The sequence below is a fragment of the Lissotriton helveticus genome, chromosome 10 (genome assembly GCF_964261635.1).
Source record: "Lissotriton helveticus chromosome 10, aLisHel1.1, whole genome shotgun sequence".
Classification (NCBI taxonomy): domain Eukaryota; kingdom Metazoa; phylum Chordata; class Amphibia; order Caudata; family Salamandridae; genus Lissotriton; species Lissotriton helveticus.
In genome coordinates, this window is record NC_136071.1 from 491,416,957 (window position 1) to 491,434,317 (window position 17,361).

Here is a 17,361-nt window from a genome sequence, read left to right on the forward strand (position 1 = left end):
TAGCAGACTTACCACTGAGATCAAGAATCTAGTAGAAGAAGCGAGTGTGGAAGGCTGGATTACGGCACAGGAAGCACAATTTTTGATTACTCCACACCCAGTGATTCCGTACTTTTATGACCTGCCCAAAATTCATAAACCAGCAAGGCCACCCCCTGGACGACCTATTATTTCAGGGATTGGGCCCCTCCTTGAACCCCTTTCTTCTTTTGTTGACTTCTTTCTCAGAGCACTCGTGCAGACTATGCCGACTTACCTTCAGGACACTAAAGACGTTCTTCGTCTTTTGCCAGATACAGAGTTCAACGTCGAGACTGACATCCTTGTGAGTTTCGACGTTGAATCTCTGTACACCTGCATTCCGCAGGAAGAAACCTTACAGGCCGTGAGGGGATTACTGGAAGAAAACACTCATGACAGTATCACACCGATTCCTTTCATCATGGAACTAGCAAGACTTGCCATGACTGAAAACTTCTTTCAGTTCGAAGATTCCTTGTACCTTCAGACATCAGGTACGTCAATGGGGAGCATTTTCGCCCCCAGTCTGGCTAATTTGTATGTCCATCTCTTTGAGACACAGTACGTCCTCAACCACAACAACCCGTATTACCATCAAACGGTGTTGTGGAAGAGATATATCGACGACGTACTAGTGGTATGGCGAGGAGATGTGACCTCTATACTTGCATTTCAGGGTTGGTTGAACATCCAGAACCAATTCCTAAGGTTCACAGTAGAATACAGCGAGAGGGAACTCCCGTTTTTAGACCTACTCATCTACCCTCAAGAGAGTCATCTACCAAGCAAACTATACCGCAAGCCTATGTCCAGGAATTCTCTCCTGAGATTTGACAGCTACCATCCACGTTCTCTAAGAGGGAACCTGCCTTTTGGACAATTTCTAAGAGTTCAAAGGAATTGTTCTGATAAATCAGACTTTAAAGCCAGGCTGAAGATCTCTGTTCCAAATTAAAACAACGTCTGTATCCAAGTAAACTAGTCAGAAGATCGTGTAAGAGGGCCTCCAATAATCCTCGATCAGCCTTGCTAGCTCCACCTGTGGCAAAACCACCTTTGAAGCGCCTGACCTTTGTGACTACTTTTAGCACAGTATCCACGCAGGTCCAAAAGATTATACGGGGAAACTGGCGCATTCTTGAAACTGCGAGCAAAGATGTTACACCACCGTTGTTCTCTTTCAAGAGGAGCTCTAACTTAAGGGACGAGCTAGTACACACTAGACCACGATCTATAGCTCAAAATTCCATCACTACACTCTGGAATCTATCTCCAGTTCAAGGACATCACCCTCGTGGCAATTGCTCGGTGTGCCCTCAAACTAAGAAAACTCTTACGGTGGACATTGGTACAACGCGTCCTTGGGTGCTCAAGAAACACACCAATTGCAATAGTGAAGGGGTCATATATCTAATCAGGTGCCCTGTTCACTATGCTATGTTGGCATGATGACAAGGAAAGTGAAACTAAGAATTCAGGAACACAAAAGCACAATCAGGCGTAACAAACAGGCCACACGTCTCACTAACCATTTCATGACAATGAAACATTCGGCTGATGACATGGAATGGCTAGTCTTAGAACAGCCGTTTATTCCCTCACATGTTAGGGACATCTTTCAATACCTGTTCACTAGAGGACAAAAGTGGATTTTTAAGCTTAAGTGCGACACCACGGGACTAAACGATGACATCCCCTGGGTCCAACTTTGATCCCCTGGCAGCCTGATATCTGTCAATAGTTTCTCTGAATTAGTTCCTCACCATCTTTGGTGAGTCTCTAAGAGTACATAGTGTATACCCCTCATGAGATCAACCCTCTTTGTAATCAAAAGAATGTGCCATTATTTCTTGCCATTATTTCCAGGCAACCTGATATCTGTCAAGAGTTTATCTGAATTTGTTCTTGACCATTTTTTGGTGAGTCCTCATAAGGATAGAGTATATAAACCCCCCTTTGCATTTACATCGAAAACAATGTGCCGTTATTTCTGGCTTTTCAAGACAGGATTTGCATCACAAATTTTCTGTGGAAGTAACCTTAACTTTGGTGACGACAACTGGCTTATTAATCTCTGTCGGCATTGTTAATTAATGACACATGCCACGCGTGATAAACCAGAACTTTACAAATAATTTTATGTTTTTCACGTTCTCTTTGTCTCCTAAGCAACCCGTTAATGGCTCAATTATGATGCTACAGATAGCGGGCATCGTTTTTGGGTTTTTTGAATTCCGTTTCCGGTGTGCCAGAACCAACCAATCGAAGGAAACTCCACTATCCATGCGCTAACCAATCATGAGAAAGAAACGGATGCTTTCTTTCTGGTCCGCATTCCCGCACTTGTAAAATAGCCGCAAATGATTCAATCAGTCAAAAGCTAGCGGCGTGTTTTATTTTTAATTTTTATTTTAGGTATCCCCTTTTCTGTCTGTTTCTAGTTTAATGACGGGCAACTTGAGGGTGAACAGTAAACCTTTTCCGTTAACAGATATCATGGCAACAGATAGCATGGCGAACGCTTCCTGTTTTTGTTCGCATTTTCTTTCCGGTCTCGTGTGCATAAACCAATCAGGACACAGAGGCCATAGTTCCCTCTCTGGTCTGCTATGTGCTTTTAAAAACCAGCGCATCGGTTTGCCTCCTACCTTCCCCTCGGCTCAGATGGAAGTGGGAGGCACCGACGGACAGGTGGGTGTTCGGGTTTCTTGGTCACTAGACACCTTCTTTGTTGAGCTGAATGGCGGCTCCGTTTGAGGTTGCAGCATCGCTATCGTTGTTTTATTTCAAACTATTGCTGTGTTATCCACTTAATTACCTTTTCAAAGATGGTGTAAGACTTTAAATATGATCTTTTTGAGTATGTAATAATAGGAGTATGGCAACTCATTTTTACAAACTTGTCATCTCATGCTGGGTCTCAGCAGTCCCCCCATTTTTGCGTTTATCCTTTCCATTCAGAATGTTCTGCTTGAAGCTTATTAATATAAGCAGAACAATAAAATATATGTTACTTCCTTCTCATTTTTTAGAGCGGGGCCTCTTTTTGACCTGAGCGAGTGCCAGGTGAGGTGAGGCAACTTCCATAACAATGTATGGGTGAGTTATCCAACTAAAAATTTAATTATGTGGACACAAATAAATGCTCGATTGTTGGCTTTTGTACTCATTACATTTATAATAATTATATTTATAATTGTATAACCTTTTTCTGTTATAGGAGAGTTCTCTTTATGAGGTGAGACCGCCATGAATTTTTTTTTCAACTGGTAGGTCATTTATTTTTCTTCACTTTTTCACCGTTGCAGTAGTGTATTCATAATAGGTCCTGACGAAAGCCTTGTGAGGCTGAAACATGTTGACCAATTTATCTCTACATCTGATAGTGATATTTGTTACATACACTATCTTCACTCTGCTTTTAATCTTGCCAGCATGATGACCTCCTTTAATAAAGTCGTCTTATTGGCATCATACTAGGCAATCTTAATCTCACTATTTCACACACTTTTTGAGCACTGCAACTTTACCCTCATTCATCCTGCCTATACTTTCCATTGGCTCTCCATCACTGGTGGATCGGTTGTGAATATTCCTCTACATATCAGTAAAGAGGTACTTAGCAGATACCAGTTTTCAAACTAAACCCAGGTGATGAGACTCCGCCAATGGGTGGTTTGATGGGTATTTTTCTACACTGTTCTACCTCTCCCTCTCCTTACACAATCTACCTTTCTTAACACTTCTGTGAGCATCGGTTGATTGTAATTGTTCTATTTAGACCCTTAGCATCCCTGTTGTGTTTATTGATAGTTAGACTGGGGGATAGGATGTTAGTTGGTCTTTAAAATACTTCCCCTTAGACCCTCCTCATGTTTTTTTTTTATTTTAACCCAATATTTATACCCCAAAATCCTTTGTTCTCTGACGGGAGCGGGGCCTTTGCCCAGTCCAAACCAGTTCTGAAGCACTCTGTTTACCAGACTTCTCCTTTCCTTTCACAGTGCAGGGCAGGCACATCAAACGCCCCACAGGAGGTGGAGCCAGCATTGTGGAAGGCAAGTACAGTCCTGGAGCACTTTGTTTACAGGACTCCTTCTCTTCTTTCAGTGTGCGGGGTAGAGACAACAGCCGCTCCCCAGGGGGTGGAGCCAGCATTGTGGAAGGCAGGCACAGCCCTATTCAAGGTTCAGGTGCAACTCCTCCCTCCCATCTAGATGCAGATCTCTCTATTCACCACTGGGTGACTCAGCCTGTCTCCTGGAATTCCCCAGCCCTGTCACTCACAAAACCAAACATAGGAATACACAGCCTAGCAGAGGCAGGTTTGAATGGTTAGACAAGCAAATACCTACTTTCTAAAAGTGGTATTTGCAAACACAGAATATTAAAATCAACTTTCCTAAAAGATGTATTTTATTATTCTGAGTTCAGGCATACTAAACTTGAATTTCTACCAGGTAGCCTTGCAATAGTGTAATTCACTATTAGGACATGCCACACACATCAGGGCTTGTCCTACCTTATACTTACAATGCACCCTGCCCTTGGGCCTACCATAGGGGTGACTGATATGAAGAAAAGGGAAGGTTTAGGGACTGTCAATTTGGTGCACTTGTCCAGTCAGCATGACAGTACCAGACTGCATGCAGGCTCTGCAATGGAATACCTTGGATACATTTTACAAGGCTGCTTCTGTGGGTGGCACAACCAGTGCTGCAGGCCCTCCAGCAGCATTTGGATTTACACGCCCTGGGCACATTCAGTGCACTGTACTAGGGTCTGACAAGTAAACCAAATAGCCAAACATGGAACCACTGATTCATACATCAATTTATAATAGGGAGAACAAATGCACTTTAGCACTGGTCAGCAGTGGTAAAGTGCCCGGAGTCATAAAATAGCCAACAACAGGTCAGAAAAAATAGAGGAGGAAGACAATAAGACCCTGCAAAAAGGGCCAAGTCCAACACTCCTCGAAATGGGTTTACCATGTGTTTGTAGGTTTAACTGATACTGAATTGAAATGTGAGGGTCCCGGAAGAAAGGACGTTCACCTCATGTGTAGAAAAGTCCTTTATTTCAGTCAGCACGCAGACAAAACTCAGATGCATCTGTCAGCTTCAATAGTCTCCCGATAACTGCCAGACCCAGAACCCTTTAACCCATAGACTCCACAACACATTCTAGTAACCATAGGAATGAGAACACAACACATCTTCCCCCTCAAAACAACAGAAAAGAAAAAACATAAGAATACAAACTAATAAGTAAAACAAAATACAATAAAACATGCAAGCATTAAAACCCTAAACATGGTGAACAGAAGAATAATAACTGAAACTCATTGTAAAACATAATCCTTCAATAAGGAGCACGTATTTTCCTACGATTTTCCCTTGGAAAAGGAGCTGCACTACTTGAAAGAGCAGCTGCATCATTGTAGACACTTCCTTCCCTTTCCAAGAGATTGGAGTCAATTTGTACACTCTCACCCGAAGAACAACCCTCATTTACACAAACTTGAGAAGATGTGGCATCTCCACCACCTGTGTTATGGGCAAAATTCTCACATGGTTGACTGGATAAAGGAAGATCTGGTACACTTCAATGAAAAGAGCAGTTCTCCCCAATGGGAACTTCACAGTCAGATCCAGCAAACATCTTATTTCTCACTAACACTACAATCGTCTTACTCCACCATTTACCATTCTCCACTTAAACTGCATGTTTAGAAACCCTTACAATACGTGTCGTGGGATAAAATTTTGAATTATGTCTTTTGACACCAATAGGTCTCTTCACCTTGACCAGATCGCCAACTTGAAATTGAACATCCTTTACTTTCTTGTCTATGTCATAACTTAATTTCATTTTTAATTGAGCCTTTTTTTCAACTGTTTCACATAACAACTTGGTATCAGGGATCCTGTTAGCACACTTTGTTTGTTCCAGGACCCAGTTGGGGCTCAATATAGAAGAACCAAAACATCCTTTAACAGGACAAAAGGTGAAATGCCAGTTAACGAATGTGGGGTATAGTGATAACTCCACAATCTCTCTTGAACAGCTTCAGAATCCAACAACTTTTGCGCAGAAGCTAACTGAATCGTCTCCTTCAACATCCTGTTCACTCTCTCCACCATACCATTTCCTTGGGGACTATAAAGAGCCACTGTTAAATGCTTGACCCCCATGGTTTTTAAAAATGATTGCATAGAATGAGATTTGAATTGAACCCCATTGTCAGAGACTAGAATTTTAGGAACTCCTTCCTTGCGAAACAAACCATTAAGCATTTCAATCACAGCAGAGGTAGAAGGTTCAGAAAAAAACTACATTCCACCCATTTTGAGTAATAATCAACAAGAACTAAAGCATACCTCATATTAGTTCTGAGATTGTACATTGGACCAATAAAATCAATTCCAAACTTCTCCCATGGACCATTGGGAAAAGTAACGGGATGGAGAGGAGTGTTGCATACCATAACAGTTTTGTCAGCCATAGAACAACTGGCACAAAGTCCTACAAAGCAGTCTACTGCAACATCCATTCCTGGCCACCAATAGTATAGTCTCAACCGTTTCTTTGTGCCAGTCATGCCAAGATGGCCTTCATGGGCAAAATTAATCAATCTTGACCTAAAATTCCCCTGGAGGAACCAACAAATTTAGTCTCAGAATGGTGTCATTATCGATAGTACGTTCATCTTTCACCTTATAAAAGGGGCGTAACCCTTCACACACATTTCTTTCATCAGGCCAACACTTGGTAATAAAGCTTTTGATCAGCTCTTGAGATTCTTCATTTTTCGAACATTCCACCCATTCAGATTTGCTGATAGCCCCTTCCAAGACAACCAACCCATCAACCAGGCCTACTACACACTCCAGGTCATCATCAAAAGAACTGGTGCATAAATTATGCAAAGGACACCTTCACAAAAATCAGCAGAAGCATTCTTCCCTCCAGGAATGTGCTTCATGACAAAATTAAATTCAAACATCCTGGAAAGCAACCGTACTAGCCTAGGACTGACCTTCTCATGATCATTCTTTGACAATAAAAAAACAAGGGGATTGTGATCAGTGATTAACACAAACTTCCTGCCCCATAAAAAGGTCAAAATGTTTGGTCACCCAAACACAGGCCAAGGCCTCCCTTTCAATGGTACTGTAGTGGTGTTCAGTGGGAGAAAGGGATCTGGATGCAAAGCCTACTGTGAATTCAACACCATCAACTAACTGTGTAAGCACAGCGCGAAGTCCAACTCCACTGGCATCCACAGTGACAATGGATTGAACATCGTCCCTGAAGGCATGTAAGGCAGGTGCTTTGACAATAAGATTTTTCAAATTGCTGAAAGATGAAGACTCAGCCTCTTTCTATGCAAATTGTACACCCTTCCTAAGAAGTACCCTAAGGGGCTCTGTTTTAAAAGAAAAACTATCAATAAACCGTGAGTAATACTCACACAGCCCAAGAAAAGACCATAACTGGTCTTTATTCTCAGGAGCAGGGCTGTCAAAAATTGCCTTGATAAGGTCAGACTTGGGCTTAATTCCAGATTCTGAAATATGATGGCCTAGATAATCAATGTTGCTAACCAGAAATGTACACTTTTCTTTTTTGACTATAAAACCATGTGATTCCTAAATTTGTAAAGCATCACTTAAAATTCTCAAATGTTCTTCCGTGTCCTTTGAAAATACGAGAATATATACCTGATTAGCAAGAACATTTTTACAATCAACCAAATAATTTATACATAAGTTTCTGAAGAGGCTGAAGCCAAGCCGAAAGGCATTCTCAAAAAAGTAAAAGCACCAAAAGGAGTGTTGAAGGCAGTCAGGGAGCGTGAATCTTCCGCAAGCTCAACCTGGTGATTGACTGATTTTAAATCGAGACAAGAAAAGACTTAAGCATCTCCTAAATGAGCCAACATTTCTTGAATTTTAGGCAATAGGAAACAATCAATCAAGATATTCTTATTTAGTGATCTTATGTCAAGTCATTTGAGCCTTTTTTCTCAGCGACAATTGGAGAAATACACTCCGACGAATCAATCGGTTTAATGACCTTGTCAGAACACAACTTCTCCAGAAGCTGTTTTAATTGATCTCTGATACATAGTGGAACATTTCTGACTTTGTGGATTATGGGAATTGCAAGTTTTTTAAGGATGATTTCATGTTCAAAACCATGTACTAAGCCTAATTTGACTTCAAACAAGGCATCATGTTTAAGCAACAACTGTTGTAATGTAGGATTGGACTCAGGTATACCCACCACAGAAATGGGGCAGGCAGTCCGTGGTCTTAAAACCAGTCCAAATGTCCCTTCATCTTTTCACCCTAAAATGTTGTAGCCTTTCTTGGCCATACAAACTTTTGTGAAGATTGATCTATCCTTGAATCTAATGTGGTCAGAGAAATAACCCAACATGTCAATATTGTGCCCACCAAATGCAATTGTGCGAACATCTGGAGGAGACAATTCAACAGATCCCCAATGTTTGTAGAATAGTACATCAGTGACAAAAGTGATAGGAGAGCCAGAGTCTACAGTTACCTTGATCTCTACATCGCCAATTACCACATTACAAAGAGGACCTCTGTAATATAAGAAGAAAGAGCTTCCAAGAGGCAATTGGATTATCCAAGTAAGAAGAGCCTTTAATTGTAGTACTCGCAGTATAAGCATAAGATCCTGAATGCCGTTTAACAGTTCGGCAACACTATTTCAATAACGCGTCTTTATTCAAACAACAATACACACACGCGACTCTCACACGCGGCACTAACTTACATTTACACTTCACGCTCACACAACACGAGACACTCCACATTTAAACCACAACAGGATGTTTGTTGTTGTGAATGACGCGCATGGACACACTCGCGTCATTACCAACAACAATCACACGCTACACACCTCCCTCCCTCTTTTTTTTTTTTTCAAGATAAAACAAAATCATTGAATCTTGAAGGAATTTTCCGACATCTGGAACTCCTCAATAATTCTTGTGAATCACAATCAGTGGAAACAGTAGATAATTCGCTGTCAATGTTAGCGGTAGATAACCTAGATGACCTTGAGTCATTAATATCAACATCCAGAAATACATTGAATGAATCATCTTCATTCAAAGCCGTATTTGATGAAACATTTCCATAAAATTCCTTTCTACTATTATATTTCGAGACTCTGCTGAAATGCCACACACTACCATCAGTTACTCTAACAGCATTCTTGAATACTTCAACAACTTTAACAGGATCAGACCACTTTGCCAACCCTTTATGTACGTAACTGCCTTTTTTCAACCTCACAATATCACCAACGTGTACAGGCACACAACTCCTTGTTCTATCCCTTGATAATTCTTCTTTCATCTTTTCCTTATAAGCGTTAACTTTCCTGCGAATCTCCTCAAAATCCACTTCTGCAAAATCAATACGGTTACTATCTTTATTCTTTAACCACCAAGGAACTAAATTAGTGCTGGGTTTACGCCCTCTTAACATTTCAAAAGGAGACAGTGAAGTAATTGCACTAGGAGTAGTCCTATAAGATAATAACATGGACTGTAAAGCCTTGTTCCAGCACAATCCACCTTTGATAGCTAGTTGGATAGCTTCCTTGACAACCCTATTGAATCTCTCTATTTGACCATTGGCCTCAGGATGGAATACTGCTATCCTTCTGTGAAAAATGCCACATCTACTAAAATACTTTTCCATTTGTCTACTAACAAACTGTGGACCATTATCCGTCACTACTTCCTGGGGAATACCCTCCCTGCAGAAAATTTCATCCATAAACTGTATTATAGCTTCACTGGTCACATCCTTGACTGTTTTTATCTCTGGCCATTTTGAAAAGTAATCTATGAGTACTATACCAAACGAATGTTGTTGTGGTAAAACACTGAATGGACCAATTATATCAATCCCAATCTTATTCCATGGCGATGCCGGTAAACTGACAGGTTGTGGCACACTGGGTAAAGCCTTGGCCGTTTTGTCACTGTTGGTACACAGATCACACAATTTCACTTGTTGCTCAACAAAATAATCAATACCTGGCCACCAGAAATTATTCTTCAACCGTCTTCTAGTGACTGATATCCCAAAATGCCCAACATGAGCCAAATCCAAGAATTTTTTTCTGAGACCGAAAGGTGGTATAAATTTATCATTCCTTAACAATATCCCATTTTCTATGGTTAATTCATCTTTAATCATGTGATAACTCATTAAACCACCTGTAAAATTCTTCCCTTCAGGCCAACCAGTCAACACATATTCTTTTACTTTTGTGAGTTCTAAATCTTTGTTCATTTCCTCATTCCATGTTTCTTCTTCAACTATTGAACTTTCACCAAACACTAAATTAACATCACTATAAACACATGCTACTTCACATTCATCTCTATCAATCACATCAGAATCCCTGCATGGTAATGGAAGCCTTGACATACAATCTGCATGAACATTCGATTTCCCAGGAATATATTCTAAAGAATATTGAAAATTTTGCAACCTAGATGATAATCTGGCTAATCTCGAAGACAGAGTGCGTCCTCCACCTGGTGATAATATATGTACTAAAGGCTTGTGATCAGTTTTTATGGTGAATTTCGTTCCCCATAAGAAAGGTCGGAAATGTTCAGCACCCCAAACACACGCTAGAAGTTCTCTTTCAATCACCGAATAGTGACGTTCAGTCTCTCTCAATGTTCTTGAAGCATATGAAACAATCCATTCTTTACCCCACTCCTCTTGAATCAGTACAGCACCCAAACCACAATTACTTGCATCTACTGTTACTATACATTTCTTGCCAATTACAAATCGCTTAAGACAAGGTGCCTTGGTAATCATTGACTTCACGGCATTGAAAGTTCCTGTCATAGTTTCTGTCCATTCAAATTTTGCATTCTTCTTCAAGAGCATCCTGAAAGGTTCAATTACACTCGCATAGTTTTGGATAAATTTTGAATAAAATTCAACAAGACCTAAAAATGCAACTAACTGTTCCTTGTTCTGAGGAATAGGAGCTTTGCTGATGTTTTCCAACTGTGAGTTTTTAGGTCTAATGCCATTAGCACTAATACAATGTCCTAGATATTCTATTTCATCTTTCCTAAATTTACATTTGGATGCGCGTAATGTTAGGCCTTTCTTGGCCAAGGCGTTCAATACTTCAAATAAATGCTTGTCATGTTCAATTATGTCTTTCCCAAAAACTAAAATGTCATCCTGGAATGCGATTGCCCCAGTTAATCCATCCAGTGTCTCTTTCATCAGCCTTTGAAAAACTGCAGCTGCACTTGCTAACCTAAAAGGCATCCTGCAAAATCTATATAGTCCTTCAGGAGTTATAAAAGCAGTCAAATCCTTTGAGTCTTCATGTAAGACCACTTGATGATACGCACTTGCTAGATCTAAACATGAAAAAATGTTTGCATTGTTAAGAGTAGATACCATTTCGTGTAGATTGGGCAAAGGATGTGAGTCTACGCAAATTGCATTGTTCAAACTGCGCAAATCTATGCACACGCGAAGATCTCCCCCAGATTAAATCGAAATTACAATGGGAGAAACCCATGGAGACGATTCAATGGGTTCTATGATGTTCTTTTTACACATGTCATCAAGAATTTCTTTCAACTTTCCTCTGTAAGAAAGAGGTACATTCCTTACTTTATGGCGGACAGGTAAAGCATCTGCATGTACTTTTATCCAATGTTCAAATCCCTTATATTTGCCTAGAACATCACAAAATAAATTGGGAAATGCTCCTTTAATTTTTGAAATCAAATCTCCTCCAGTTTCACCTTGTGCAGATTCATTGTGTACAGAATCAATTGCATAAACAGGTGGATCAGCACTAGGATCAAGTTTCATTCCTAGTTGATCAGCATGTGGCCAACTCAATAATGAATCACCAGATTCTGTTATATACACCTTCCCATGTGCAGAGTAGTTTTTAAATTTCAGTTCAGCAACGAAATAACCAATGAGTTGCAATTTATGTCCTGTATATCCACTTGGTGTGACATCTGGTGGTAATAATTTGATATTAGGCCAGTTAGATTTGAACAAGATATTGAGTAGAACTGTGTACCATGAGCAAGAGTCAACAAATACTTTGGTAGAGACTCCATTAATAGTGATAAAACACGAAGGGAATTTCCTTACTTTTTGCTCTTTAGTTATACACATTATGGTATTCACATCAAATTCACAATCACTTGAATTCCCTTGTTCCTGTTCTTGCACTAAACTGACTTTCCTTGGTGCTGATCTGCAAACTTTTGAAAAATGCCCCTTTTTTTCACATCTTGAACACACTTTGTCTAACGCTGGACATAATCTTGAATTCCCCAAATGAAGATTGCTACCACATCTGAAACAGTACATATTATAAGTTCTTGCATCAGGTTTTTGCCACATATTCATCCTTTGATCAGATCTTTGCCATGTATTTATTCTCTGATCAGGTTTCTGCCATCTATTCCTGTATTCATTTTTATACTGGTTATCATTCCTTGTATTGGTATATTTCCCATATTTCCCTGAATCTTTAAATCTCTCACTTTCCTTGTTTACAATTGAAATATCAGATTTACTGTTATTCTGTGAACGTATTTCATCTACAAATTTTTCTGAGTGCTCTATTGATTTCGCAATTTCAATTGCTGCATTTAAAGTCATGTCTGAAGTTGTCCATAGTCTTTGTTGTATCTTCTTGTTGTTTGTACACATAAGGATCTGGTCTCTTAAAACCTGGTCATAGTTAATGTGTTCAAAATCACAAGTGACTGCCAACGCCCTCAATGCAGATACATAGTTGTCAATAGATTCATCTGCTTGTTGTTTTCTTGAGTAAAATTTAAATCTTTCCATAACCATATTAATCTTTTTTCCATATCTAATGGCCAATTGCCTGGTAGCAATTTGATATACATTTAAATTAGAAGTGTCACTTAATGGAGGAAGACTTTTGAATTCTTTGAGTGCTATTCCACCAAGACAATGCTTCAATAAGGCTAGTTTCCTTTCTGCTTCACATTCTCCTTCCTCTAAAACATCAACATATGCTAAAAACATAGGTTCCCAAATGTCCCATTCAATAGGAGGGTCACCTTTGGTAGCTAAGAATAAAGGAGGAGGTTGAATTCCAGTCATGGTTAATATAGAACAACAGATTTAAAAGTAAAGAGAAACAATTATCTATAATAGAAGTATTTGTGACTCACAACAGTGTGTGCGAATCACAGATGTCACTTACTGTCAAATTCTCCTTGTGAGTGCCACTCCAAACAATTATATTCCAGTTGTTATAGATCCACAGTAAACTGAATAATAAAGTACTCGTTTTTTTTTTTTTTTTTTTTTTTTGAATTGCCAATGAAATGAGCTTTTACTAATCCATATAGTGTAATCCAATCAGAAACGTCGAAAAGTATCCAATAGGAAGTGCTGGTGTAAAATTTCCTCAAGTGTTACAGCCAATGAGAATAATTTGTTGCAAAATGAAAAAAAAACCCTGAAAAATGTACTCGTTGCACGTATGGAAACGTGTTCCCGATCGTCGCCAGTGTAATATAAGAAGAAAGAGCTTCCAAGAGGCAATTGGATTATCCAAGTAAGAAAAGCCTTTAATTGTAGTACTCGCAGTATAAGCATAAGATCCTGAATGCCGTTTAACAGTTCGGCAACACTATTTCAATAACGCGTCTTTATTCAAACAACAATACACACACGCGACTCTCACACGCGGCACTAACTTACATTTACACTTCACGCTCACACAACACGAGACACTCCACATTTAAACCACAACAGGATGTTTGTTGTTGTGAATGACGCGCATGGACACACGCGCGTCATTACCAACAACAATCACACGCTACACACTCCATCACTCATATCTGTTTCGATGGAAAGTACAATCATTTTGAAACTTTTGATGGTGTAGATGTTGGGATCTGAAACAGAAACATCTTCCACATTTTCAAGATTGGCAACTTTATGAGGCTTTTTGCACATGCGAGAAAAATGACCAACCTTCCTACATTTCATGCAAAGTTTTCCTAACGCTGGGCAATTTTTAGCATTGGCTAAATGTGTGGGTGAGCCACACCTGTAACACAAACTCTGTTTTCTATTTTCGAAGACTTTATTAGGATTTGTTTTAGGCCTGGGGCTAACGACATTGATAGGTTCAACTACGGGATCAGATTTAGCTTTGTTCAATTCCTTTTGAGCAACCACTGATCTCTCAATGACTTTAGCTATTTCAAGAGTTTCCTTTAGAGAAGGATTCCTGCAACAAAGTAATCTTTCTTGCACTTTTTTGTTAAAACAATTAACAATTAGTTGATCTCTCAAATAAGAATCGATGTTGCCATCTAATTCGCAAGTGTCAATTAAAACTCTTAGTTCAGCTAGAAAAGTATCAATGGATTCAAATTCATATTGCTGTCTAGTATATAACTTAAGTCTTTCGACTACAACACTGGTTTCATCCTTGAAATGATTATTAAGTCTGCAATCAGCTTCCTTGTACACATCCCAGTCAGATTCATCGGATAGTAAAACAATTGGTAAATGGTCACATATGCGTTGCCCTTCAGAACCCAAGTTATTGTATAGAAGATCCAATTTCCTGACCGGTTCAAATTTTGATCCATCCAAGGCTATTATATAACTTGCAAAACCTTTGAACCATTGTTTCCACTTTGTTTTAAGAGCTCCAGGTTCAGGTAAGAAATGTGGAGGGCAGGTTATATTCTGCATTTGCAAATAAATACAAGATGGAAGAAGGATGAAAAAATATCACAATAAGAAAATTAACTAAAATGTAATTGAAATTTAAAAGAATGAGTTGTACAACCTATAAAACTGGATAAAATGTAATAGAGCACACAGAATCAGCACAACATAACTAAGGTGTGCGCAACACCATAACTGGATTAAAGGTGGTGCTCTAAAACATGAAGCTGAAATTTACAAATGAACTTCAATGAGTAAGGTGTGCGCGTCACTGCCAACAGCATGCAGAATGCATGCAGCGCGTGCTGTTCCTGTATGTGCTACTGTCATCTTGGCAGAACTCTATGTTTATGTTTGAATCTGTGCTTGTGTCTTGCCAGCACAGTGCATTTTGTACTTTGAAATTTTATCCACGAAAGCTTTATGTGCAGTTGACTCATTTCCCGTTACTGTGACCAGTAACCCATTGGGACCTGAGCTGGATGCACATGAAGTGTCGTGGGTCTGAAGTTAATGAATAAAAATGCCCTGCCCTTTTGCCTCAAGGTCATCATTTCTGAAGTATGTTCACTCATGTAAAATTCGTCCCATTTAAACATATGTATTTTTTGGTTATAAAGATGGCACCATGTCTACAGCCCACTGGCAGTAAGATGCTTGGAGGCTTATTTATGGGCCCCTTGTGACACTTTTGCGCTGCCATTACGTCACTGTTCGGGATGCAGCAGTGGCGTAAACAATGCCCCACGTTGTGCCATATTTACAAAGTGACGCATCTAGGCAGATGCATCACTTTGTAAACCCCTGTGCTACATTATACCTGCATCAGGTATAATGTATGCAGGGTGTGACTTCCCCCACAAGAATGCCTCATAGTAGAGGTGCAGTGAAATTTATCAGATTTCACTACACCACTTCTAGGACGCCACTGCATCAATACCTCACGCCTGCCTCATAGCTGGTGTATGAGTGAAGCAGTGCAATGTGTAAAGGACTCCCCCATGCATTGGTGGAGTTGCATCATGCTCACGACACAACTCCAGCAATGCGTGAGTTTTGCGCGGACATATACGTCAGGATTCCTGACGCATCTGTCATTCCCTGTGACATGGAGTGCTGTGCAGTAAATGTGGCTCATCCATGGTGCTGCAAGGTGGGCGCAGTGAACAGTGTTGCATCACTGTTTTATCGCAGTGATGCAACACTTCCTAAATGAGGCCCTTGGTGTTTGTAAATGTGACACTTGGAAATGGGAGGAAAGTTAAATGATGTGTTTTATGGAATCCACAAAAACAAAGTTAAATCCAGTTTAATTTTCCTTCATACAGTTCCATTTTTATACATGAAAATACAGCCATTATTATAAGTTGGAGAAATGTAAAGGGCAGAAAAATTTACCATATTCTAACATTTGCTTTACATTTTTCTGCACTTTTACATTTCTCTCATTTGTGTTATACATGTAATGGTGCCACATATGGTGAAAGGTATGTCCTGTGCCACAAGTATATACAACAGTCTCTCAGTCACTCGTACACATGCATCCTATTAATTTAGACACACGTTCATACATACCCAAAGACCACGCTCACTGACACACATGGCAGCCCAGTCATAGAGCCCCTTGTGAAAGGATTTTGTTCAAACCATGGCATCTGGCTTTATAATTATTATGCTTAAAGGAAATTAAGCTGGGAGTGGGGGCGTCTGGTACCAATGCGTGAGTTGCTTAGCCTTCAGTTAGCTCACTTTGATTTTCACTGATCCGAAGTAGTTCTCAGTACAGAAAAGGTTGGAGACCCCTGATGTAAATACTGTGAATACTGTTGATTCAAATACTTTTATCTATCCGTTATGTTTACTACTATTTAGAACCACTGTGATTATTGTAAAGTGCCATCAAAATCACACTGTACTCCGCAAACTGTTCATATATACATTTTACTGTAACTCAGAACAGCATATTTATTGGAATGGCAACTTTAACTAATAATGACAAATGACCACTATGCAGACTAATCCCTCATGTGAAAACAAGTAGGCTGCAATTAACATCAAAATAAATGTTATAAACACAAGATTACAGCCCACCCAAACTGTTGCCAGCCAGTCAATCCATTTACCTTGGGTTATACATCTCATCTGAGTCTCTATGAATGCATGTCAAAAATCAAGGTTTTCTGCATTGGCATTATATTTATAAGTACATGTTTGTTCCTCTTCCCTGTTTACCTTTCTTCTGCACTTGTGTTGGTTCTGGAGAACTGGTACCGGTGCACCTCCATTGCCCCCTTTTCCTGATCTCCTGTTTCTGCTGGATCGGATATTGGTGATCCAGTCGGTGCCCAGATGAGATAGGCTGGGCTCAGAATGCAGAAGCCATGCAGATACTACAAATGGCTCATTATGATGTCAGCAATGATGTAACACAGACACAACCCATCTACAGCCTGCCAGTGACAATGGACAGAAAAAGTTCAGTTTGAGAACTCACAACTAGAGGAGCTTTCATTGAGAAATTTGGAGAATTCCAAGTAGGTCTGAAACAGTG

At 39.8% G+C, this 17,361-nt stretch overlaps 1 protein-coding gene across 5 annotated transcripts in view; it reads right to left on the reverse strand.

The window, feature by feature from the left end:
• LOC144784299 (WW domain-binding protein 2-like) overlaps positions 1 to 17,361 on the reverse strand; it is a 431,126-nt gene that overhangs the window by 142,402 nt on the left and 271,363 nt on the right. Inside the window, exon 1 of one of the 5 annotated variants that reach the window (XM_078662993.1) lies at positions 17,043 to 17,209. The exons of 1 other annotated variant lie outside the window; for it this stretch is intronic. In XM_078662993.1, coding sequence (XP_078519119.1) covers positions 17,043 to 17,095 — 53 coding nt within the window. In that variant the 5' untranslated portion in view covers positions 17,096 to 17,209. Of the gene's footprint in view, positions 1 to 17,042; positions 17,210 to 17,361 lie in introns of those variants that run through there. 3 more of the 5 variants (XM_078662994.1, XM_078662991.1, XM_078662992.1) reach the window with 3 other exon arrangements.